General features: G+C 39.2%; 1 protein-coding gene across 4 annotated transcripts in view; it reads right to left on the bottom strand.

The window, feature by feature from the left end:
* Nucleotides 1-301: 301 nt before the first annotated feature.
* The window catches only part of BMP2K (BMP2 inducible kinase), a 113418-nt gene continuing 86317 nt past the window's right edge, over nt 302-27402 (bottom strand). For 2 of the 4 annotated variants that reach the window (XM_034772458.1, XM_034772460.1), the window contains 2 exons: nt 22014-22127; nt 3858-6424 (listed from right to left, as the gene is read on the bottom strand). In XM_034772458.1, the coding sequence (XP_034628349.1) occupies nt 4977-6424; nt 22014-22127 (1562 nt within the window). In that variant the 3' untranslated portion in view covers nt 3858-4976. Of the gene's footprint in view, nt 937-3857; nt 6425-22013; nt 22128-27402 lie in introns of those variants that run through there. The other 2 variants (XR_004645951.1, XM_034772459.1) reach the window with 2 other exon arrangements.

Here is a 27402-nt window from a genome sequence, read left to right as displayed (position 1 = left end):
TGGTTTCTTCCCTTTTCACTTTACTTTTATGGTCATTAGTCTTCGATAAAGCCCTACATTTACCCCCGTCTGCTCTGGGGCTTTAGTAGATTGGCCCAGAGTAGTTTTATCCTAAAAAATGGTTAGAAAATCAATTGCAGGGCAGAATCTGTATAGTAAGCATATAGACAGTATTTAGAATTCTAGCCAGTAATGTAAATTGACAACATTTGGTTTCCCTACCCTATTAAGAATCTGAATGTTCACATCCGAAAATCTTCTGCAGGAAGGAGTCGAGTAAATATGTTGCATTCATGGAATTATAAAAGAATGTTTAATCCACTGGGATTTATTGCTTTAAGAGAAAGCAGATTATTAGGCAGCTGATATGATAAACAATAGAAAAAAATAATATTTCAAACAGAACGAACTAGGGACCAAAATCAAGTCTGTAACAGTGAAAAGGTCAAATGCTATAAAACTCAATTAGTGATGAGCGTTAACTGCAGCTCATCAGGAATATGATACTGCACAATTAGTTGTTTAAGAAGGTCTGCAAAATCACTATCACATTTGATTATTTTTTTTAATAACAATCGCAAGTATTTTATGATGTACATCAAGTTCACAGAAAAATTAAAGTTCTCTGTTTAGTGGTACACAAAAAAGCTTTAGAAACTTCAAGTCTAACAAGAAATGGAAGTGTAATTCAGAAAAGTGCACTTAAAGCTGTAGGCCAGCAATTTAAAAATAGCTTGTAGGCTGTTTACTATTAGAGGATGCCCTAGTCACACAAACAAACTTAGTATACACACAATTATTTGATTTTCCTTGTGAAAGAAGTACTGTAGAAAAATAACCTGGTATCAGCCCCCTGGCATTTTTCTCATGTCTCCCTGGCATTTTTAGTGGCTTTTGTTCATATTCTCTTTTCCAGTCACATGAAAATGATTGTGGCTGCAATGATATTTAAAAAAAAAAGTCACATTAACTCCAAGAGATATGTAATGTGTGAGTGCATGTGTATATTTATATATATAAAAATACACCGTATAGTATAAAAATCTCCAGATAAACTCTATTTGTTATTCTCACAGTAGTAAATATATCCATTTATTTTCACAGTGGGTATCTCATCTTACTAACTGGAACCTGTTAATGAAAAGATATTTCCGTAAGTGTGGGACACACTAAACTAGGTCCAGCTCTGGTATCGTGCAAACCAGTAAAAAGCAATGCAGATCTCCCAAATCTGATGCTTTGGGGTTTGCAGAGAAGCTAGACTTATTTTCAATTACTCTTGCCCTTAGCCATGAAGGGCTTATTAGTACCTTCTGACAATCTTAGTCTGACAATCTGATGTGCAATCTTAGAAAACCCACTCAACGCTTGTTAAGACAAAGAGCTAGTGCATTGCAAGCTGGGGCGTGAATCTACATCATGCTAGCGTGCTGTGCACTGATGGACTTTGTGGACTGCTATCATGGCACTACGTTTCTAAGTGCTTGGACCGACTGCGGTTTGAAAGTAGTTGATTTGTGAAGATCTCCCGTGCTGCCTTTTATATTCTAGAGGGAAGGATCAAACCCTAACATGATACTTCCTGCTGGGTAACCAAAAAAAAAAAAAAAAAAGTGACAATTCCCTACCTGGCTATCATTGTCTTATACGGCATGGTGGTACAAATTTATCATAGTATGTTTTTTCCAGTATTTCAGGTATGGTCGTGATATAATAATCATCCTTTTTAAAATACATACATGCATACATACATACACACAGAGTACAGGCAAAAGTATATTATTTCCCCCAGTGACACCAGTTACTTTGTTTCCATTACTAGATCTTAATGGAAATTAAACTCAAGGTCAATATCTTCAGAGGCCAAGTCTACTGCACAGCCAACCAGGCAAAACCAGGTTTGTAAGGCAGGCTAATATAGTCTCTCTTCACCACCGCCATCAAAAAATCATTGTAACTACAGAAACATATTAAAAATAAGTCATTTCTGAAAAAGATCTGCTATATAAATAGAGTACATAAATCAAGGTATATTAAGGCCATTAGGAAGGAAAGACCATAATAATGAAAGGTCAGAGAAATGTGCCAATTTTGGAATTACTTGGTTTTACAGTATTTTTGTCTCCCTTGGTTATTCATTACTGAGTCTCATTTCATCTAACCTATACCTTCCTTCTGCTGCGAGAAGAAAAAGAAAGAAGAAAACATTTAAAGTATTCTCCAACTAAAACATGTTTAAGGATAAAAGTCTTAGAAAAGAAATCTAATTGGGATGACAGTAATCTGCCTTCTACGCTCATTTTAACTGATTCTAAGACAGGAGTTATCTTAGTACATAACCTTTTTGGGGGTCCAATGTTCCCCCCATTGAAGTCAAAGCAAACTCCCTTTCACTTAAAAGAGCCAGAGTCAAGAATCCCTTTGTGCAGACTGTTAAATTCAGAGGTATAATTCCTGTGTGTGAGATGTATCTAAGACTAAAAAATGAATTTTCCAATTTCAGCCAAATGTTTGGCAGGTAGTTAAGATTATTCTACACAAATGAAAGCAATGACCATAGTGTTCTAGATATGATTTACTATAATCTCCCAGTCCACATTAAAGGATTTCCCCCCCCATGAGTAATCTGATCATCTGTTCACTTTTGGAATTAACATCTTCCAACAACTAAATTAGGTAGGTGTGTAAAATTTCAATAAAGAGCTACGTAAAAGCAGTTTGGTGGGTTTTTTGTAAATCAGTGTTAACCTGAGAGCCAGAAAAAAATGCAAGCTCGACATCTGCTTCTTGGCACAAGAATAAGGAAAGAATAATAGGGACAGAGCCTAAAAGAACTGGAATATTCAGATGCAGATAGAGGTTACCCATTTTTAACTGTCCTTCTCAAAGCTAAACATTTTAGCACGAGAAGGACATCCCTAACTCAGCAAGACTTTGTATTTGAATTTCATCTGTTTTGTCAGAAGGAAAAAGAGAGGAAGAGAAAGAGATAAAGACCCATGTATGTATCTTATTTCTCATGTCTAGGACCAGAGACATGAATACTTTAGCTACAGATGGTTTCTAGTCAATCCAAAAAAGCAGTCAAAGAAAATTGAATAAAGCCATCAAAGGAGAGCAGCAATTTAAGAAGTCTCCTTTTTCTTTTTGTGCTTGAAAAGAGCCAGACTCCTCTGGAAAATCTATGGAGGAGTCTACACCTAACTGTATTTTTCTTAAGACTTTCAGAAGAAAAGTGTTAATCTAGATGTTTAGCTAATCCACAGTGTGTGTGTGTGTGTGTGTGTGTGTTGGGGTGGTGGGGCAGGTGGGTAGGAAGAGAACACTCAGTGCGTCTGTATATACAATTCATTCATCCATCCATTGATTTGTCTCAAATAATTTAAAATTTGGCTTTTTGTGCAAAATGTCAATATTCAGAGCAAGATATACCATGTTGAAATAAACAAAGACGACCAGATTCCTTCCATCTTGTGTCTAGTCATTTACACCTGTGAAAAATGAATATGAAATGGGTGTCAAATACCACCACTCTGGTTTCTGTTCACTTTGCAACACGTGTAGTGACCAGACACAAGGTACAAGATGGTGGAGAATCAGGCCCATATACAGGTAGCATATACTTTTATAACAGAACAACTAAATCATGTATTCACCAAGTGGATTAGCATCACCAGCCCATCATGACATACTGTGTACTATACGTTTTTAGCACTCACGTGCACCTGTTGGCTTAGAGGTACTTTGTAGCAGGAAGTGGGTCCTGTCTGTAAGGCCTTGTGGTGTGAAATGCCGTTTACTGACAGAATAGTAATCAGCATCTACAAGCTATCTGCTGCTTACTGCTTCTCTTCTGAAACTCTGTGGTTTCACGGTATAGCTTCTTCATAGCTCAGTGCATTTAGCAGAAACTCTTATAAAACAGACTAAGTACAATAATAGATTTGTCAGACCTTAAAAGAACATTAGGTGACAATTTCATAGCTGTTTAAAAACAGTTTCTAAGGTATACACAGATTTTGTTTGGAATAAAAATCCAAGAGGAAAAAAAGTGGTATTTTCAGATGCAAACCCTAATTGATAATTGAATAAAACTGATTTGTAATCTTTCCGTGTTTGCACTTGCTGCCAATTTTACTGATGATCTGATATACTCCCGCTGTGCTAGACATGGCATCCAAGTAAATCAGCCTCTCTTGTCAAGTGTATGGTGTAGTCTTCAAAGTGCTGCAAATGCTGGCTGTATCCCTGCTACTTTGTTACCCATGATTTTATCTAGCAAACCAATATATTCTCTATATCTTTAGTTTTAACTCTAGATTTTCATTTTGCTGTTTTACATTAATGGCACTTACTGTAAAAAAATTAATGTTTAGGCACACAAAAATTGCCTTCCACCTCTACTTGTGCATCAGTTCTCAAGCCACCACCATGCTCTGAAATCTTGACACACACAATCCTTTGAGTAGGTTTCTTTGTTAGGATTAGAAAAGAGCTTTCATTTAGACGGTGGAGACTGAAGAATTTCCAGCAGATGATGGATACCAGCACATACATATTATCTCAGGTCTCCGAGAGAGTCAAAGGTTTGTATCATAGAAGGATTCCATTCCATCAGACTAACTGGATGCATCACGGCAGACCTTCTTCCATGGTTTTCCCCCTTGCCTATGAGCGGAAAGGCCATGCAAAAGTGCAGAACAGTATATTTCATGGCTCCAAAGTCAGTGGCTAAAATAGCTCACATCTGATTCCTCTTCTGCTCTGGAAACGTGCTGTCCAACTTTTTCTCGGTGTTTTGTACAATACAAAAACACATGATTTAAAAATTTTGAGGCGCGCTGGGCATGCAGTACCGAGGCTGAATAAACTGTACGAAAAATCAGTTTCCTGTCAATTCAGCCAGATGGATTATTCCACTATTTAAAAGCAAAGTTAAATAGTGCAGAGAACGAGAAATAGTCTGGTGGAAGCATTTACTGTTTGGAAGGAAATGGAGCTGCCCCAAATGGATCTAACTCTAATGCCTGTTGCTGTGGGGCTTGCTGTGGTGTTACACTCTGCACAACCAGTTCTGTGAAGGGCACCGCACCAAAGTCATCTGTTTTTAGCCCATCACCACTGTGAACAGCCCCATGCAGGGAGCTCTGTCTAGGTCTACCAGGCACTACTATATTATGGTCCCCCCGGTTGTCACCCAGTCCTTGATGCTGTGGGTTCCGCATCAAGTCTGGTGGGTGGAAAGGTTTGGCTCCAAAAGGGTCCAGCAGATTCTCATCCGCTTGCAAAGGGTTGCCTCGATCTTTGCTGTCAGTCAATGCAACGCTTATGTTTTCCTTGGAGTCTGAGATAGTTAGGAATTCGTTGCTGCTTTGGGAGTCCCTGCGGCCCGTTTTTTTGTGCCTGCGGGCTCTCTCTGGGGTGCGGTAGCTGGGTTTCAAAGCCTTCTTGGTGCTGGTCGGGGTGCCATGGTGGCGCTTCCCATTGCTTTTGGGCACCTCCTGTTTCATGCGTCTTTGCCGGGAGGAGAGTTTCTGCAGATTCCGCTGCTGCTTCACCTTCTGTTGCTGCTGGCTCCCTGTAATCTCCTCAAAGGGGACAAGCCCAAAGAGGTCCTCTCTGCTTTCACTGCTCTTTGGGGTGGGAAGAGGCTGGAAAGGGGTGCAGCCAAAAATATCCACACTTCGGGGAGAAGTAGGGGAGGTTTGGGTCTCAGCTCCTACATCCGGGCCATCTGGCTGGGCCACCTTCTTGTTGAATGGGGCTTTGGTGAAGACATCAAAGTCATCCTGCTCTTGCCTCAGGCCAAGAAAAGCAGGCTGAGGAGAGAAATCCGTGTCACTCTTTTCTCTTGGCTGAGGTTGCTGAGTCTGAAAAGCGAAGAAGGGGACAGCTCCAAACACATCAAATTCTTGGCCAGGGCTCACCTTGGCCACAGTACTGGGTAACTCAGACAAGGAAGAGAGTGCTACATTGGGTTCTCTGTCTTCACGACTGCCACCCACCTCTCTGTATCTACCACAAGGGATCCCTTCCATGGGCTTTCCCTTGGTGCGATCGGAATCGGAATCAGAACTCTGCTTTTCTTCCTCCTCTTCCTCCGCCTCATCTTCAGAGTCCATAAGGAGAGGCCGATGGCCAAAGTTCTCAGGTTCTGTATCGTCATCATTAAAGTCTCCATGCTCCCCCTGTAAGACATCTTCATCCTCCTGCTCTTCATCTTCCTCACTGCTCTTGGGAGAAGGAGGATCAGATTCAAAGTCACTCTCTGACTCATCACTTCCTTTCTGCACTTGTCCCCCTGAAGTTTTTCTTCCTTGATGGTGCTCTCGAGAGGCTTGACTTGATTTTTCAGCCTTGTTTGGGCTCCCTAAATTATTTTCTTGGTTGCTGGCTGAGTTGTCAAGTGCCTTTCCTGGAGAACCTGCAGGGCCAAAGAAAATATAAAACATAACCTTAAATTCACTTTTACAACAAACAGTTCTTATTTCACATACACCATATAGATGTGTAGAAGGGTGCAGGTGCATTCAGATGTGCCTCTTTTGCAGTTATTCACAGAAAAGAGACTGGAGGTCCATATAGAGTTTCAACTTTTGATCTGATGCTAATGAAACAGGTAAACTGTCAGACCTTTGTGCCCATAGGTTACTTCTAATACACCTGGCCTGTGGGAACAACACTTTCTCTCCTTTGACAGCTCTTGGTATCAATCTTCAAAAGACAAGGCTACTATATAAACAAGTAGGGCCAGGTGTGAACAATGCAGCTCCTACTGAAAATGATGGGAACTGCTGGGTGATGAGCACTTTGAAAATCTGTTTCTTTAAGATGCCTAAGTGTGAGCCGGTGGGGTCCTGATCTTTTGAAAATCGAGCCTGAAAAGCTCAATTAATGGAAGAAAAAAAAAATCTACCAATGTGAGCTAGTCACATTTCATCTAATTTGTCCAGTTTCTGTACACCATGTAACAAACATGCCTTACTACCAACAGGGCTGGCTCCAGGCACCAGCCCAGCAAGCAGGTGCTTGGGGCGGCCAACCGAGAGGGGCAGCAGGTCCAGGTCTGCGATCGCGGCTTTTTCCCCCCTGCCCCCCTTTTTCTTTTTGCTGCTTGGGGCAGCAAAAACCCTGGAGCCGGCCCTGACTACCAATCACAAATCAGAAAGCAACACAGTTGTATGGCAGCATTTGACTTTGAAGAGGCTTCTTCATTTTTGGAAGACAACTGTGGACACCATCTTACTGGATGTGTGCGCTGTACAGCTGCAGAGGTACCGGTCTGTAGCAATATTGATTTTTTTTTTTATATTGATACAGTACTGCAGTACGGACTGATCGCCACTGCAGCATCCTACATCAGTGGACAACTTGGACTGTGAAAACAAATTGCAAAAAAATATAATGCAAAGAATGGAGATTGCTTAGTTCATATACAATTCCTTCAAAACGGCTATCCACATGAGGTCCCAAAGGATTAAATGAGACTGGTGTAAATTTCTCCAGAAAGTCACTTTCATTTGACCTTGTCTATACTACACATTTTTGTGCCTATTTCCAACACTGTTGCACCAATGCAAGCACTAGTATAGCTCAGGCCTGGGTATTTTCAGCATGGTATCAAACCCAACTCTATCAAGGTTTTACGGCACAGTATTGAAAAGGCCGCAGAGGGGCCTACATTAGCACTCACACTGGGTATGGGATATTGTGGTGCAGATGCTATATTAGAGTTGCAATCCATAGTGGAGCTAACTACACCAACTGCAACCAATGTTTTGAGTGCAGTGTTTACCTAGCCTTGATCACAGGAGGTCTAATTCAGTGGTTCTCAACCAGGGGTCTGGGACCCACTGGGGGGCTGCAAACAGGTTTCAGGGGATCTGCCAAACAGGGCCAGTGTTAGACTTGCTGGGGACCAGGGCAGAGAGCTGAAGCCCTGACAGGTGGGGCTGAAACCCGGGACCCTGAACGCTGCCACCCGGGGCTGAAGTCGAAGCCTGAGCGACTTAGCTTGGTGGGGGGGCCCTATGCAATAGCCTTGCTTGTTACTCCCTAATGACAGCTCTGGCTTTTATATAGAGAAAAAAGTTGTGGCACAGGTGGGCTGTGGAGTTTTTAATAACATGTTGGAGGGGGCCTCAGAAAGAAAAAGGTTGAGAACCCCTCGTCTAATTGACATGGGGGAAATTTTTAAAGGCAAAAATGCCAGTCAGGCACCTAACTGCCCTTGAGACAGTTAAGCTAGGTACCTGCCATGTGTGCCTTTGAAAATCTCCATGGTGCTTAAAATGGTTGCAGCAGTGGGTGATCTGTCTACCTTTGGACTCAGTATTGTTAATGCCAGTGAGGCTGAATCGGTGGTAGCAACAGTAGGAAATTTTGGAAACATTTCTTTGACAAATACATTCCAAGTCCTTGTCTTGCTGTTTTTCAAACTGGCTGTAGTCAGAAAAATCATGCTCTAAACTGACATCGTGAGGTCCCATATTCATTTTCTCCCATTAAACAGTTTACAAATCATGAAAGGATTTAAAAAAACAAAAATAAAAAAAAATAAAAACTAGCAGCCTTAACTTGGGGTCTGAAAAACCAGTCTGTTCTTGCTTTGACATCCTCCTCCTACCTGATTAAGATTCTGCAATTAGAATGTAGCTGACAATTCCACTTCTCATGAATGATGCACAATAGGGATACAATCTACTTGTTCATGGGTACACTGGCTTGGTAATGTTAGAAGTACTAAAAACTTGTTCATGCCAGTAAAGTAAGCAGACATGATTTCTACACTCAGGGACTGATATGTTAAGAAGGTGCTATTTTTACACATCAAGAGACACTTTTGGGTAATTACTCTCAAGCTTTATAGATCGGATATTATATGTTGTGAAGATGTCTCTTACTTTGAAGTTTTCAAATTCTGAGTTTCAGTAATATTTAGGTGGGAGAAAACAGTAATACAGCAACAAACTATTACAATCAACCGAAGAAAGGCTTTTTCACTTCAGTTCAATATAATATACCTGTACTTGTCAAATGTCCCATTCTTCTCCCCAGAACATAGATCACATGGCAGCTCCATCACTTGAGAATGGATCATAGAACAATATAATGGTAGTAACAATAATGCCAATTAGGGTCATTGCAGGAGCTCTCAAAGGGTGAAATTCACCTTTTCCTGCACATAGTCTGATTATGAAGGTTTTGTGTGAAGAACTACACAGATGAAGAGGAGGTGGGGGAATTCAATACACCAGCAAGCCACATGGCTGCAATACAGTCCCAGAAGTATTTTTTATACAGCACCACGTGTAGGGTGAACGATTGGTGAATGTGACAACCTGGCGGTGTCTCTGGATCAGCATATGTATAAGCATATGCAAATTCCCTATGAAAAAGCCAGCAAAAACAGATGCTTGAGCAGTACCACTTATATTTATAAAAAGATGTAGCTGTTATGAAACACAGTTTTGTTGCTTTATTTTAAAAGGTCACATCTCTTCCCTCCTCCCCAGAAGCACATTTTAAAAACTATGTTCTAATTTCTCACCTACTACAATACTTTGGCCCCAGTTCAGCAAAGCACTTAAGCACACGCTTGATGTTAAGCACATGCTTAAGTGCCTTACTGAATCAGGGTCTCACTGCCTACAGTCTGTTCATTTTCTTGGTAAAACACTGATGCACTAGAAAGACTAAAACTACAAATACAAAATCAAGGCTTATGAAATAGCATAAAGGGGATACGTTAAAGGATCTTTCTTCAATCTCCATGGAACAGAGATTATGGGTCCTGTTTCAGTTGCACGGAATAGTAGGTTTGCAGAGACAGATCAGAGAATATTCTTCCCACTCCAGGTAGTAGAGGCTCAAGTCTAATTACTTGGAATACTTTTGTTAATTATGAGGCCAAAATAGTGTCTATAGAGCTTTTAACCAAAAAAAAAAGGGGGGGGGGGAGGAGAGAAATAGAAAAGGCAGCTCATCTTTATTTAGGCTCCATCTGAATAGCACAAAATTACCTCTTTCATTAAATGATTTTTTCTACGATGCAACCCCAGTTTTATGGTGAGGCAGAGTTACCTAGTGGATGAAGCACCAGACTGTTATATAAGATAGCTGGGTTCTATTCCTAGTTCTGTCACTGGCCTACTGGGTGGCCTTGGAAATGTCACTTCACCTCTCTGCCTCAGTTTCACTATCTGTAAAATGGGAATGATATCGGCCAGGTGGTCAGTATTTTGTAAAGCCCTTTGAGATCTATGGATGAGATGTGCTATACAAGAGCTAGATATTCTAACTCAAGTTATCTGTTATTAGTCTGATGTGCTACTGAGTGTAGTAAACCATAAGCAGACCTCTTAATCACCTGCAGGGGTGGAGAGAGCCCTGCTACAGCTCCACGCCTGCAGGGGGTTAGATTTGCTCCAGCAGAACTTCAGAGCTCCCCTGTTGCAGAAATTAGGAGTGCCACTGGAGCTTAGCTTCAGCGCCCTTTTCTGATGACTCAGCTAGCCTGTAACTGAGGGAACAGGGGTCACCTGAACCCCTGATTTTACATAGGTGTCATGGCTCCCTTGAGACCTTTGTAAAATTCAGAGTTCGGTTATGCTAATATTTTACTATCTTACAGGTGTCTTATACAGCACCTTTCATCCTAAAGGACATCAGAAAAGTTTACACACACACTATGGAGAATATTTATATCTTTGTAGATAAATTTCATTTCACCAACAGAAGATTGCTTAATGAATACAGGTCTCATGTTTATAGCATCACACCGAAGTAAATCAATTTATTTACTGAAAATATGCTACTTCCTTCTCAGGTCCTCACTCTTACTGAAGCACAGCACTGATGATCTTTAATGAGATCCCATTTTTTAACTACAAAAAAGGACTGACTCTCTCCTAGCAGCAGTTGTTTTATTACTGGGGTTTGCTGTCCTACAGTGGAAAATATAAAGCTAAGCTCTTGTCCTGGCCTTTACTTTTGGCTTTATTAATTATTGACAGCAGTGCCTCCTATGAGCCAGGTAGTTTCCAAACACTGAAAGAAGGAGAGTCCCTGAGCTAAGACCTCCAATCTAAAGACAGACAAGTAAATAGAGACTGAGGAAAGAGAACAAGAGGCAGTTTATATACAAGTTAACTAGAGCAGTACTTCTTAAACAGGGGCCTGGGGCCCACGAGCTGATTTTAGGGGGTCCACCAAGCAGGGCTGGCATTAGACTTGCTGCGGCCCAGGGCAGAAAGCAAGCCGCCCGGGGCCCTGAGCCTCGCCATCTGGGGCTGATACCGAAGCCTGAGCAACTTAGCTTTGGAAGTCCCCCTGTGGCCAGGGGCCCAGGGCAATTGCCCTAATTGTTACTCCCTAATGCTGGCCCTGGCATAAAAACAGCTGTGGCATAGGTGGGACATGGAGTTTTACAGCATGTTGCGGGGTGGGGTGGCTGGCTTAGAAAGAAAAAGGTTAAGAACCCCTGAACTAGAATTATAGGCATCACACAAATGTTTCTTTAAGAGGGACTTAAATGTGAACAGGGTCAAGTCTTTGCAGATGAGCTCATATGTAGCATAGAGGGTCACATGGACGACCCCACAGAGAGGCTTTTGCAAAAAGCTGACAAATGAGTGGACAAGGGTCAGAGCATGGGTGGAGTAGAAGGGATGAGGGGCAAGACAAAGGTTGACAAGGAGAGATTAGTAAGGAGGACCAGAATTACAGCGAGCTTTGAAGGTAGTTGATGAGAAGCTTAAGTTGGATGCAATAGTGGGTAGGCAGCCAATGGAAGGATTTGGAAAGAGAGGGATGGTTACATTGATTAAACTGATGGGCAAGGAGGAGGGGATGAGTGTCTCTTTTAATGGTGAGCAATAAAGGGAAGTAAGCCACTACCGTATTCCACTCCAGATAGGAAAAAAAGCAACTGCTACATTGAAGTGCTTCATAATCAGCAGGAAGGAAGAGGGAGGGTGGTATGGCAAATGTGTTAAAAATACAGAAGGGCAAATTACCTCTCTTCCTTCACCTACACTCCCCCCACATGTAACTCCATTCTTACAGCAGTTAATACATTTTAAAATGTAATATAAAAGATTTAAAAGGCATGTTTATTTTTAAATTGAAATATATTTTGAATTTATAAAAAACACACTTCTTACAACTGACATACAGTCACCTACTTCAGAGATGGGCCAGATTTGTAACCCCCAGCCCGAGGCACTGTTTCTACAAATACAATTGTAGCATAGTAGGGGAAAATCCACCTAAAGGCAAAAGACCTCATGCAGCTTTTCCGTTGTGTGTGTGTCAAGGGCAGGATTTTGGGTCTGAGTTTAACATCTCTGCTCCATGGACTGCTTCCCAGTTCAGTTTAATTGATAAGGCCATACGTGGTTTGGGTCCTGTACAACGTGAACAGCTTCCCCCTCCTAGGCCTCGTCATCTCAGTTGAAGCTCTTTGGCTGACCGTGCGATGATGTTTTCGTGTAGGGAGTTGAGGCTGGTTAATTTCACGAGAGTTCCCTAGCATGGAAGCCACTTCTTCTGGGTGAATCGCAAGAGATCACTTTTATCGACCTTCAGAGCATGGAACAAAACATATTTTTGATCAAGCATTTGCTCGACTAATTGATAATCACTAGTTGATTTATGGTCAGTTGAAATGGTTTGTGCTAGGGGGAGCCATTTGGACTGTCCACTGTGGGCAGTTTAAGTCAGTAAGATTCAGTAATATATCCATATGCAACAGTCAATGCATAAATATAAAATCAATAAATCATTACATCACAGTCAACACCCAACGTAAGTTATAGGTAGGACAGCTATGTACTGTTAAAGCAATTAACAACCTTTATAGTAATGCACTTGACCCAGAAAGTCCTCAGCTAAGCAACATTTACATACACTTTAATGACAGTGATGCTTGAGCAAGGACTAAAGGATTGGGCCCTCTCTTTTCATAAAAAAGATCAGCACCCCTGGAATATAAGCAACTGAAGATTGTTCACAGTACAGGGCAAGTTTGCATGGTTTTTTTCTTTCTTTTCTTAAATGATGAATTAGTCTGAGTAAAAAGTTTGTCACTCTACTCATTGGTTTCTAACTGGTAAATCTTCTGCTGTTGGCTTATGGTTTATTCCTTGGTCACTCAAGGAGTATGCAACTTTATCACTCCAAGCAAGGTCAATATTATCTTTTGATGGTTAATGGTCTATTTAGGCAGGAAGTAGACGCTTTCTGGACTATCTTGTTGTATTTTATGAAAAAAGTATAACTGAATAGTTTTGGTAACCATTTTTTCACCTCTAAAACATGCCCAGAGACATAATAAGACTTTAGAAGTAATGTATGTTTTTTGTATGGAATTAAGAACAAAATGACCAGAAACATCAGGTGATTATAGCTTTGGACTGTTTGCTTGCTTCTGGTGTTAAATTGCTTCTTATCTGTTCTTAGTTTAAATAGTACACATTTGGTTTACTGTTAAATTAAAATCTGGATTATTGGACACTTTAGATTTCCCAAAGGTATAGCCTTCATGTTGGACTTGATAACCCCATGTCTTCCAAATCCTGACATTTCCAATATTTGTTGAGACACTGTAATTGTTAACATGAATGTGATTAGTTTGCAAAATGAAAATAACCTAAGTCTATCTGACTTAGGGTAGACATTAGCAACATTAGGTTCAGAAAGACAAACCTGTTTTTAAAATGTGTACCAAAGTAAGTGTATATTCTGCTTTTTTGTATATACCTACACACACACCTATTTCTGTATGAAGAGAGTTGAACACTTGTAACAGGTAAATGGTTCACTTTCTGTCTGATGAACTGAAAATTTGGTACACTGAAAATATCTCAATATCACATACTAGTCTTTATTCTCATCTTCATGCTCTCACTCTGATGATGCTAGGAGACTAACCATCTGCAAACTGCATTAGCAAGACAAAGAGAAACTGTGAGGGCTGTGTTTGACCCCCTGGAGCATATACTGTGGCAAGATTTGTCCCATATTATGGGGCGTGTTTACTTTTCAATGGAAAACATTTTTATTACACGTGTTCTGTCATGGCAGACTTGGGGCTTGAGCCTGTGCCCATTATAATCAGTGGTGCCGGATCTGATCTATACAGTTTAAAAGTCCTAGCACACTAGGTCAACTTCACTTTTGTTGACCTAGATTAACATCCTAAAGCTTAGTTTTTCAATATGTGGACAATAACCCCTGTAGAGGAATGGGCTTGAGAATGGAGGAAAGAGGGAAGAAATTGGTTGGGAAATAATTTTTTAATTTGAGCTTGCTTGCTATGTCTATTGCAAAGAGGTCTTATTTTAACTATACCTGAAGTGGTTAGGTGTGTGTTCGTTTATTGGGATGAACATTTGCTCTGATCACCCAAGCACCTCTTATTGTCAACATAGCCTTTATCGATGTTTTTCTTTCAGCCATAATAAAGCCAAGAGAGCTTTGGGAACAGCTTAATAGCTGACATAAAATAATATTTAGTTTTCATATTTAGAGCACTCTGCAAACAAACAGTCAATATATGACTAACTGTTCCATTGCCGATCAGCTTTGATGCCCCCATTCCTTGTAATGGCATAGGAACAGGCAGTCCTATTGAGGCTAATTGGACTAGTCACATGAGTAGCGTTACTCACAGGCAAGTTTCCAAGATCAGGTCGATAAAAGGGTTGTGTTTGTCTGAGATTGTTCTATGGAGTCCTTAGACATTGTTAGCATCCATACGTCACTAATGGTAATAATGAAGAAATAGATCTAAATATCTGCACAGAGATGCAATAAGGATCAGGGCAGAGCATGGAACAGGAAGAATAAATTGTTAGGACTAGTGTTATTTGAGTGCTTTCTTATTTATTCTAAGTGTCTGATGAATTAGGATTGAAGTCTTACTGTTCCCACCTATCAATCTATTTAACAGAGATCATATACATATGAGAGGCTATTTCAGAATAAAGATTATGCTAGATCAGCACTGAAGTAGGTAGATCATACAAAAATAACGACCTATACATTTATAGGAGACCATTAGTTTTTCACCAAGTCCTTGCCTGTATATAGTAAGTATAGCAGTTTTAAGCAACTGGACCACCTCCTAACCAAGGTTTTTGAGAACATGGACATAATGGCAAAGTCCTAAAACCATATGTAGGTACCTAAATAAGTGGCTTGGTTCTTGAAAGTGCTGAGCACTGATGAGCTCCCATGACTTCTGTGGGAGCTACTGAGCTCTCAGTATTTTTGAAAATTAGGCCACTTAAATGTCTAAAACTCAGAAACTCACTCTAGATACCCATTTTTGTACATTTTTAAAATTAGAGAACAGAGTAACTGCACTTCCCAGAGCATATCATGCATAGAAATAATGTCCTTTCAACTTGAACTTCCTACTTCTTCAGTTTGTGAATGCAATGCAGTTACAAAGCATCATATCTGTTGCTATGGGGTTGAAAAAAAAAAGAGCATCGCAGTTTCTGAACAAGTGGCGTAAAGACTAATTATAACTCTCACGGTAGAAAAACAATTCAAAATATATTATTTCTGTGGTTCCAGGCTTACTTTGAAGACTTATGCAGGATTTTCATTCTTTGATGACTGCCAAGTCATTTTCTCATTTGAATGTTCCTGTCCTACATAATAGAAAAGAGTGCCCACTTAAACTCTAAAACCAGAACCGTGTAAGTGTGGGGATTAGAATCAAAGCTCTGTCTCCTCAGCTAGTACTATAACGCAAAGAACTTTCACACACAAGTGCACTGGAAAGACCCTTGTTCATCCCTTGCTCCCCTTTCAACCTCTCATTTAAAAAGATTTTAACGAAGCAGCAGCCATTCTGACTCATTCTTAGTTCTCACTCTGCCATGGTCTAATGTGAACCGCTGCAGTTTAAAATTGGTGACAACCCAAGAATAGAGAACAAGAAACTATGTTGGGGATTTGTTTCTTTAAACCTGTAAGATCTTTCCTAACCTCAGCTTTGTGTCAGCATTCTGTTACCATTTATTGACAGTAACGAACAGTGAGATCAAGTTTGGGTGTCTTGGATGTAAATCTGAATCTTACAAGACATAGCTTGCAAAGAAGTGTGGGTGAGAGATACGTTCTGTTAATTCTCATCCCTATCAAAACCACCCTCAATATTACCCACTCCATCTGGAATTTTGGAATAATCAGATTTACAGAATATTTTCCCCCAGGACAGTTAATTATTTCATAGTTTACGATTGGGTTGTCCTTGCTCCTTATCTGGATGCAACTATTAGCAATTTAAAAACTACCTCTGGTTACTATTAGACTTAGAATAAAATCTAACTTTCATTTACGTAACACTTCTACCCTAAACTGCTTACTTCTCATACTGTGTGTACAAGCCACAGAAGTATGTTTTCCTTGTTTGTATACACAGATTGTTTTTGTTTAGATCTAGAAATAAGTTGCCTATTCGCACCCTCCCCAGGATACTTGTAAGTGCATACTAAGTGCCAGTTTATGGGGGTTAATTTGGAATAATTATTTAATGACTCAGCAGTATAAGGCCAAAAGTAATTCCACTTCTATTAATAGCAGATCTCGATTTCTTTGTTATCTGCAGGTAAAACTGTGAAAAACTATTTCCTAGAGGAAGAAGCACAACATTTTATTCAAAACCTGAGATTAATTTCCTGACCTACTCCCCACTGAAACTGTAGGATACTTATTAGAATACAAAGCAACTCCAGCAACCCTCTTTCCCCCCCACCACCCTTATTTCAGTGAAGAGATTCACATTTTGCTTTGTATGATTTTCCTCAGCTTTGCTGAGGAAAATATGATATATTATGGATGTATTAAACTTCTGCAACTTCTAAATCAAATGCTGAGATAATAAACCTGGTTTTCCTCTCACTTACACTGGTTTTACAACGGTGTCTCCATTGCCTTCAGTGGAATTAATCCAGATTTAAACCAGTTTAAGAAAGGGGAGAATCAGGCCCTTTTGGGGGTAAAAGGAAGAGAACGCCTATCAGAAAGTTACAGCAGTTTCTGCAGAAATAAGAGTTTTCTTTACTTTTTATATACACCAAAAATACACAATGAAACATGTCCAAGAGACAATCCTTTTTAAGCCACCATTGATTTTGAGATCACCTCAAGGAATATTACAGTGCTAGACTTAGCTGGATTCATCATTGCTTGACGAAGCTTCCACTACATACCTGCACACATTATGATTAAGCACAGCTCAAACATGCTTTTAGGGAATGAGCATACTCCCACTAGAAATCAACAATAACATTCCTGGTGACTTTATGGTCAGAGTCGCTGTTGATTAATGAGCACTAAATTCAACCTTAAACAAGTAAAAATGAATATCCAAATACAAAGCCCCTGTATTGTTGATAATTCACATAAGTTTAAACATTTTACTGTTATTGATGGAGGAAAATTTCTATTTTCAACCCCAAAAATAGAAGTTGTCAAACTATACGTCATTTACCAAAAATTTTAAAAATGCATCAAAAGAAATGCCTAAAGGGAAAAACGGGTTTTGTTTATTTAATGACATTTTAATGTCAGAATGCACTTCAAAATCAACATGGCAGAAGATTTCTTTTTTTTTTTAATAATCTTCTCAAACTGTAAACTGCTGCAATGAAATTTTCAAATCTAGATTTATAAAAGCTGAAGAAATATGCAGTAACATCTGTTTGCAATGTACTGCTCAGATTGCTACACTTCTAATCAGGTTTGCATCTTGTAGGAGACAATTGTTCTTCACTCAAATGCAAGGCAGGTGGAACATCTTTAATCATATAAGAAGATTCTAATCTTCAAGGAAATTTTCTGTTCTGATGTTCTTTTTCTAGACATCCGATTATAAGAGGATGAATGGCTTGTAACAACTGCAGTAATTACATGCCTTCTGCTGGTTCATCATTTTAGGGGCTGAGGTGGGGGGAGCGGAAGAGTAGGGCATAAGGGCCTTACGCTTTCTTTGAATTGGTAACATACTGCCGCCATCATTTCACAGCAATTTGCCACATGTCAGGCCCCAGGATTACTGGGACATTTCAACTAAATCTGCACTATTTCTTTGCAGACAGGCAGAGCAGCAGCTGCTGAATACTGTAATAGATTTATGCTGCTCTTGTTTTCAAGACAAGAACTGGAAATGAAAACAAACATTTGGTTCTTAGAATGTGTTTCTTCCCCTTCAAAACACATCGGTGAATAACTTTACACTTGTTATGTCTCTGATGGTTTTTAGTGGCACCTCTCTGGTATCATGCAAGATGAGTGGACTTACATAATGCATGATCCTGATGTACTGAGCTATTTTAATGATAGAAAACCTACTTCATTATTTACTATTAAAGGATGCTAAGTTATACAGTCTCCAAAGGATCTCTACTCATCCCCAAAAAGGCAAGGACTGAAGATGACCACACAACAAAATGAGTGACAGGAGTATACTTGAGTCATTTCAAGAGCAAAGCAATCAGCGTTGTCCTGGACCATCAACTTGTCACAGATCATGAATTCCCATTGTAGTCGGAAACTGACAGCCAGAGTTTAATAAAGAAAGATCACTGCAATATAAGCTATGCTTTTTTCCCCCATCAAAGTCTACAATATTAAGTGTGAGGTTTTTTTTAAAAAAGATTTTTTCCCCCTAAAGTGAATTACTCCATGAACTCTCAGATATTATTCTTACTGTGAAGTGGACCACTGCTTAGTAGATGATCATTTAGCCAGAGATACTGGCATCAGTTAACTGCATCATCTACCAGGCAACTCAAAAGTACCAAAGTAAGTATGCTTTGCATGCAGCTGGAGAACTGTGCAGTCATATTTTATATTTATATAGGGAATCAGGTGTTTTATGCAACTTTGCCCCACTGACTCAACTCTATTCCATATTTCTTCTGCCTAAATTTAAGAGAACTGTGCCTCACATTTACAAATCAAAATCTATAGTAATGTGTGTTATAGTAAAAATATGATGGTGAGAAACTTACTACAGGAGTTGCCATGGTATAAAATCATGCCTATAAATTTAAAATCATACCTCATCCATTATTCTTGATTACCACAGTTTGAGGACAGGGACACTTTCACTATAATTTACCTGTTCAAAATTAAATTTTCAGGGAAAGCTGGTAAAAATATCCATTAGTTTCATTAGAGATGCTTTGCAGTAGTAAAGAAATGAAAAGTCTGCTTTTTAAAAAAATTTTTACCAAAAGCTAGAAAATACAACTTGATTCAGAGAATAATTCCAGCCCTTGGGAGCCTTAATATAAACATATTTTTTTTAAGTCTTCAAGTTCCTGGGAATTGTATGGATCCAGTTTAGTTATTCTTAAAAGGCTGAGACCAAAAGGAGACCAAGGCAGTTAATTATCACATTACCATTGAGTACCATTTCTAATAGCAGAAATTTATTTATGGGAATTTTTTTTTGTTTTTGTTTTTTTTAACTAAAACACTCTACCAGAAGTTAACATACAAAGGACCAATTCGTTGGTAGGATTCAGAACTCTTTCATAAGCTGTACCAAACTGTGCCAGCCATCACAAGACAAAACTGCTTTGAGATTTGACAAATTGTGGTGTAGATATGCTGTCAAGAATTTAGGGGAAAAATAACTGTAACCTTGTAAAGAAAAGACGTTCGTTCAGGCTTCTGTATTTGCTAAATAGCACTGATTCATGTCCAATACCGCAACAAATTGCCCTTGTTGAAGAAATTAACCTAATAAAGCCACTTTTGAAAGCTGTGTTTCTAGTACCCACATGAGGTTTCGTGGGGAGGGTCCCCCCAGGATTAACATAACACAACACTAAAACTATTTACAAAGCTAAATTTTATTTTAAGGGGCAAAGCTGAAGCTATGGACACAGAGGTTCCGACCCGCACCAAGCAGTGGTGAGAAGGAACTGGAGAGGCGGTCAGTCTGCCCTGCCCTTTATCCCCTCAGTCAGAGGCACAAGGTGAGCCTGGGAGCATGCGCGGATCATTGGACACTACTTTCAAATTCTCTGGCTCCAGACACATTGTGAGAGTGTGTAACCCGCAGTGGAATACAATAGGGACCATCACGCGAAGAAGAACATTGACATTTGTTGCAGCTTTTTTCCCCAGTAAAAGACCCCAACATATGCCAAGCCTCCCAGTCTGCTGTGGTGTAAGAATTTTTACAACCAACAGCTGGAGAAGATCTTTTGTAAGTCTCCTCTTACTTTTCAGCCTTAACTGATCCAGGATTGTAAATATTTTTTTTAAAATGGAGATACCTTTTGTAAGTTTTATAAATGGCAAAAGTCAATAGTGAGGGTATATAGTTTTTCTCTCTAGATCTCAGCAGCTCTTCCATTTCCCGGACTCAAGTTTATCCTAAATATGTAAATGGAAAAAAAGTGTGTGTGGGGGGGTTCATTATATGATTTAGTAAATTCAATTTAATTATCTGAAGGTTATAGGCACAGCAGGCTGAGAAGCAGTAGCAGAGCAAAAGCATCAAAAAGTTGTGTCAGAAGTTAAGGGACTATTAAAAGTTTCCAGACCTAAACAGTATCTCAGTGCAGGATACACTCAGCAAGCAAAGGTATCAAGATCAGGAAAGTAAAACAGCGATGTTGATTTGGGTGGCCACCACACAAACGGAATCATTTCTTTCCTTATTTCACATTAATTCAGCCTTGCCTATATGGCAAAGAGTCTTTGCAGATACTGCATAATGCAAGTCCTAGAGTCTTTAGTTCTATGGAGAACACACAGTCCTTAGGACAAGCTTAAGAGACCTGAGAAACGCTAGAACTCTTTAGAGCAGGGTGATGGAAGGTGGTAATTTAGTGCTTGCTGAGCAGATATAATGGAAGAAAACTCAGAAAATGTAATAATGTGAGCAGAACCAGTTTAAGGTAGTCTGACAAGGAAAAAGTTGATTGAGAATGAGAACAGAACAGCCTAGCTCTTAATGAGTACCACAGAGAACAGAATGCCAAATATTATTCTGTTCACAGCTGGTTATGCATGGTCAGAAAGGGCCTAAGTCACACAAGGAGATTCACAGAAATGCGAAGTGAAAGAAGAAAAGGGAATGTGGCTGCAAAAAACCAAGTAGACAAGATTGAAGACAAAGTGAAATCTGAGCATATTAGAGGAACCATTACTGTGATTTGGACAGTCAGAAAAATCACATGAAGAGGGCATTTTTAACTCAACATACCCACAACTTTGAGCATCTTTAAGTTGCACCTTATTTTACTCATTGCTGGCTCCACAGTAGTACAAAGTAACAAAAGCTTTTTTTTTTTTTTTTTTAATGTTATGGAGGCGTGCCCTAGATTCTATTCTACCTCATGCCTTGAAATTGTCAATGAAGTTCTTGTTGCAGAATTTTTAGTAACTGCCAAGTTAGTAAGCGACCGAGCACAACTTGGTTTTTAGATCCCAGAGTTCACAGTACAGTCAGAAAATCTGTCTCTATAAAGAAAAAGTTATACAGAGTCTCAGTGTCATAAGTGTGACTGTAACCAGACAAAGCTAAGCTCTTTATCCCTCTGCTGTTGCACCTGGAGGTTCTAATAAAACAGAGGAACCAACAACAAAAATAAAAGACAAAGGTTGGTGGCTGAAAACAATAGAGGAAAGTAGCAATACTCGTGTGACCTAAATGATTAAAAAAAATATCCAATTCTATTAAGGAAATTAAACTGACACTGTTGTATTAAATCCAATAGATCATGCATATGCAATTTTTGAAATGTAAAATGTATCAATGCATTTGGGTGCTAGGTTAGATTTAAACTTCAAAACATTCACGATAACATTAGAAAAGTTGTCTTCTATTCAATCTTCAACCACAAGGCTGATGATTCCAATTTGCACTGGTTTGGTCATATAACTGAAAAAGCTTCCTTTGAGAGGGAGAGAGAGAGAAAGAGAGAGAGCGCGAGATTTAAATAAGAGGTAGTGATGTTACATATGTAACTTGCCTGGGTGAGAAATGAAAGGTACAGAACCAAAGGGATCTTCAGAAGGATGGTTCTGTGGAGCAGAATGTGGCTCCACATTCTTATCTGAGGATGCTCTCCTCTCCACGAGCCTGTCTGCAAAAATAAATGAAACAGAACAAAAAATAAAATAAAATAAAAATGGCAGTTCTCATGCCAAATTAATGATACGTTTAATAGATTTGTGTTTGTTTCAGATTCTCTCCTTGTACCCTGACATCTATCCCATTTTCGAAGGCCTTCATCTGCAAGAGTTCATTCTTGTTTTACTTCTCCACTCCCACCCCAAAGTAAATTGTGGCAGCTAATGAAAATGTATTATAACCAAAAAACAATATAGTCAGACTTACTCTGAGCAGTGCTTGTAACAGACTAATTTTCATTCTGTTCCATTTAGGTTCTAATATCACAAAAAACACCATGGTATCCAAAGACTTAAGTCAGACGCCTTGTGTTACATTTTTATTTTTTATGTCTAAAATCAGTTTTAAAAAAAAACAATTCATCAACTTCCCTAAAGGTAAAGCTTTTCTGCTAGAACCACAACGAAGGACATAAATTAGTAATCCCACCAGCATCCCTTTTAAATTATGGGATTGTACTAATGATTGCAATACCAGTTTCTGAGTTTCATCAAATCCAAACAAGTATAGTTATGTTTTGTATGCTCTTTATTCTCTAGAGTTCTGGTCCGTGCAATGTGTTTTAGAATCGGATACATACAGTATTCAACATTACAAGAATAATGCAACAAAAAATTGGGAATGTAGTCTCCTCATTTATTGCAACCTAGTGTTCCAAGGGTCATCAGCGATAAGACAAGAAAGTAACCCAAGTAACTGGAATTCTGTCAGCAGATCTATCTTGGTGCACTATTGCTCAAGAGTCTTGGAACCATTTCAAAGCAGTTACCCAACAGTACACAAACTGATAGTCATAGCTGAGCATTCTGTGGGTATAAAAGGCCCATATCCTCAATTGTCCACAGCATCTCTCCATCTGGCTAAACTCCGATTTTTGATTCAAAGGAACAAGGGATGGAGGGCAGGTGAGCAAGGATCTGCAGAAACTATATGTTCAGATAAAGAAAGAAAAGTTACCAGTAACCAGAGTTAATATAATTATCCTTGTGGTATTCCATTGTAGATTAACAAGTAGTTGCAATTCCCAGGTGGATGAGCAATGAGTGTTTAATTGGACAGATACTGGATAAATGATTTGACAGAGTGAGCATATTGAGAAGGAAGGCATTTTGAGAGTGTATTACTGAGCCAGATACAAACTGAAAGCATTATAAATCTGATGGAGGCAAGATAAAGAAGTGGCCACGGCTCTTCTAAAATGGGTCATAAATCCTTCCGGCAAATTCACAAGAGTTGCAGAAGGTGGTGGTTCAACTGTGTTGATTACAGGTGTGTCACTTATACCAGTACCCAGTCTCAAGACTTCATATGGATCTCTGTGTAGGGGAACGAGATGGTGGCAACATCACTGTGTCATACCTGAGTAGGTTCTTGAGTCATATGTGCACTCAACTTGCTCTCAGTTGCACCTGCTCATCTGTGCACCAGGTCCCGCAAGGTCCCAGTGTGTGTGTGCGCACGCGCATCTATCAGATTGTTGTATTAAAAGCCTGTCAATTTCTGCTCTGTCACGGCACATCCTGAATGTCTGAGTCATGGAAGACTTCAAGTAGCTCCTGGTCAGTTTAAATTTCAAAAATGGCATTCTGCAGAGGCCATAGTAAAAAGCACTGTCAGATTAAAGCATAGTACAAGACAGGTGTGTGGGAGGCTTTAAAAAGCATGGTTTCCTCCCACCATCATACCCATATGCATAGGGCCAGTCTGAGGAATTTGATTAGTTGTCCTTTTGCATATACTCTACTTATACGGCCTAAAATTAACTGTTTAACTCTTACACTTTGCCTCCCTGCCCATGATGCCCATTTCTCCCATAGCCATCTTCACATTTGTTCCTACATGACCATCATACAGGTAACATCTTCTCTGATCTGGTCTGTATGGACCTTTCTTCAAAGCGCCAATTAAATGAACTGACTATTCACCGAGAGTCTGAGGACCAGCAGGAGATAGCTGATGGGGGGGGGGGGGGCGAGAGCGGGGGAGTATTTTTCTCCACATTTTGTTTGCTGCTTGTTTTAGGTTGTGAGGTCATCAGGACAAGGACTGCCTCTTACTGCATATCTGGACAGAGCCTACTGCATTGTGGCCACTACTATAATCCAAGTTTATGTAAAATGTGCATGTGGGAGGCTTTAGGTATCATCATCCCTAGTCTCCCGCTATAGGCAAAATGGAGACACCTATTTTTCCACAGAAAAGACCTGAGAATATGGATGGGAAGGAGGCAGATTGATGGGGAGAAGGTTTTCAGACAGCTAGATTCCAAATAAAGAGTTGGAATTCTTAGCTCTCTGGGAACATCAGCTGATTCAGAAGATGAAGCTAATGGGATCCAGGAACGCTTTCACGGACTTGGCACTCCTTGCATTCTACACCCTGAAACTGCCCCTATTGAATTGTTTCTGCTGAGGCTGGTTTTCAGTCTGTGTACCATTAGTTATACTGCTGCTAGTAGCAAAAAATGAGTAAGCCTTCCTTCTCAATTGATCTAACCTTTGGTGTTGATGTCACAGTGACTTGCCTCCCTTTGATTTGTAAATTTACAATTAACAACGAGGAGCCCAAGGAAGGAAGGAAGGGTGAGGAAGAAGATTAAATCTTGCTGTGATTTAAGAGTTTGTCCAGTTTCCTGATTAAGGCCAGGGCAGAAGTAGGCTGACTCCATAGTTTCTTGATGCTCAAAAGGACCCTCGACATATGGAGCAAGCAAGATTACTTTGCATGTGATAGCCTGGAACTGAGGGATAAAAAGCTTGCATGAGCTTTCCTTGAGTGTCAATGATTAAGACAATCAAGCATTGGTTAATTTGCTTAAGACATGGAGTGGATGGTTCCTCAACACAGTTGGAGATAAAATAAATTGAGAGCAGTTGGGCCTTCTATACATTTCTCTAGCATGCTTGCAACCCTAGGTCCATATGCACACTTGTTTGAAGTGATTTGGGGTCTCAAAAATATGATTCAGAATGGATCTGAAGAGGAATTCTATTTAGGAGAACGGACAGTTTTCAGTCCCAAACCCATAGGTTCCAGTTTAAGAGTACTGGAGCTTAGAAAGCAATAACTCAGCAATAGTAAAAAAATCCAATTTGGGAAAGCATGTTTTATTTATTTATTTACACTAGGAACAAAATCTTCAGCAAAGACTTCAGTAGCCAAGATAACAGAAAATCATAGTGAGCCGAGATGACCATTTACTATTGTTACCCATATTCCAATAAGTGTTTTACTTTGGCTCCAAAGTGTAAGTACTACAACTGAGTGTTTAGTCAGTAAAGAAACCATTTAGTCATAAATGCAATTCTATAATTTTCAGAAACCCATTACAATCACCCATGTTTGGCCTTTGCAGCTTCATTGAAATCTTTAAAACCACGACCACGGAAAAGGAATCCATGCAGAAAAAAGCCAATAGCTAATGGAATAGCTAATTTTGAAAAAAAAAATGTTTTTACTTTAAAGAGTTCTCACTCAGCTTCATCTACTGGTTAATTGTCAAGTGACTGCCTCTGTGAAAGTCAGATCTTTTCCACAGCATATATAAAATATCAAGTTTATTCATTTCTCCTGCAGTGAACATGGAAAACAAAAAGTTTAACCATCATAGCATCAAGAACTTTAGTTCTCTGTGCATACTCTACTATGCACGCAGATAATGGTTTAACCAGTTTATAGGAGAGATTGTATAGCAGAATGTGAGCCCTGGCTGGGATGATTTAGTTGGTGTTGGTCCTGCTTTGAACAGGGGGTTGGACTAGATGACCTCCTGAGGTCCCTTCCAACCCTGAGATTCTATGACTCTATGACAGCCCACATTAAGATGAAGATGCTGATAGCTGCAGATAAATTATATACCCTAAAAACCTGACTTTTGAGACCCAAAAGGGAGAACCTAGGAAACTTGTTTAATTAATAGTGTATAATGGTGAAGAAAACTTTAAATATTTTAAATTTATATGTAAATTGTGACATGACATAACAAATTAGGCTTTTAGAAAGAAAAAAACAAGGGTCAACATTTTGTGATCTGCCAGTCCAGTGAAACTGAAAGCAAATGAAAAAGTTTATTTCAAAAGACTATATAATAGCTTATAATGTGTCAATTATTGGGCTAAGTAGTACAGCAATGAAATTTTCTTCTCTGGATTCTCATTCTTCTGTCCTTATTCCCTTAGATCGAAAAAGCAAAAATAAACCTAGAAAATTTACACATTCTGTGATAAACAGTGGCTCTCTTGTAAAAACTGATGTCCTCTCCTGTAGAAAGGAATTTGGTGATTTTATGAAAAGAGCAGTGATATATATTTAAATACATGTGCACAATGTCAAAAACATTTTAGCAAGTATAATCTTGTTAATGTACAATGAAAATTTACATAATTCTGTTTTTAGTTATCTCTGTAGAGGTGTATGCCTCTACATTTACCACTTTTGCCATTTTAACTGTATAGTGGTAAACATTTGTGCTCTGATTTTAGAAGATTACTATAGGTATTACAGAACATACATTTAGAACAAGACTGCTACTGTCAACACTCAAAATCCATAGGCTAAAATATAATGGAAGTATTTTATCTATTTTGTCTACTATTGCCTTAATATCAGCGATCTCTTTTGTGAGAGGACATCAATAACTACAATGAGAAATTCATTAAGGAAATCCTAATTGTCAGAGTGAAGACTGTGGAAATTTGTGACCTATAGAAGGGCTTTCCATTGAGGCTTTTAAACTGGACTCAAGCCAAAGGTGAGGAAGAAAAACTATTGCACTTCATGCAGAATACTAAACCAGTCTGCCACCTAGTGTATTATTTGTCAAACCACAGGAAGTTATGTCTCAACATTTTCCTAGGCAGCGCTGTCATGTGGTTAAAAAAATACTGAGTCAGAAAAGCTGAGTTTCCAGTCTTGGCTCTAAAAACCTCATTGAAGGACCTAGGGCAAATCTCTTAACCCTATCTATAAATGGACTTATTACCTAGTTCAGAAATGTAATGTAATATTAGTTGATGTTTGAAAAGTTTTTTTTTTTTTAAATATTCAATGCTACATAAAAGCGAAGTACTAAATACTGAATAAATGGAACAGTGCTCAGGTACTTAATTTTACAGACATGTGAAGTGCTATTGGATTACTGATCATATCATGAGTTTCTTGTACAACAGTAAAGTCACTTTACAGGCTAGGGTAGGGGAAAAGCAAGATACGCCAGCACTCAGTTTGTT

Source organism: Trachemys scripta, chromosome 5, assembly GCF_013100865.1.
Source record: "Trachemys scripta elegans isolate TJP31775 chromosome 5, CAS_Tse_1.0, whole genome shotgun sequence".
Taxonomy (NCBI): domain Eukaryota; kingdom Metazoa; phylum Chordata; order Testudines; family Emydidae; genus Trachemys; species Trachemys scripta.
This window is presented reverse-complemented; position numbering and strand designations above follow the sequence as displayed.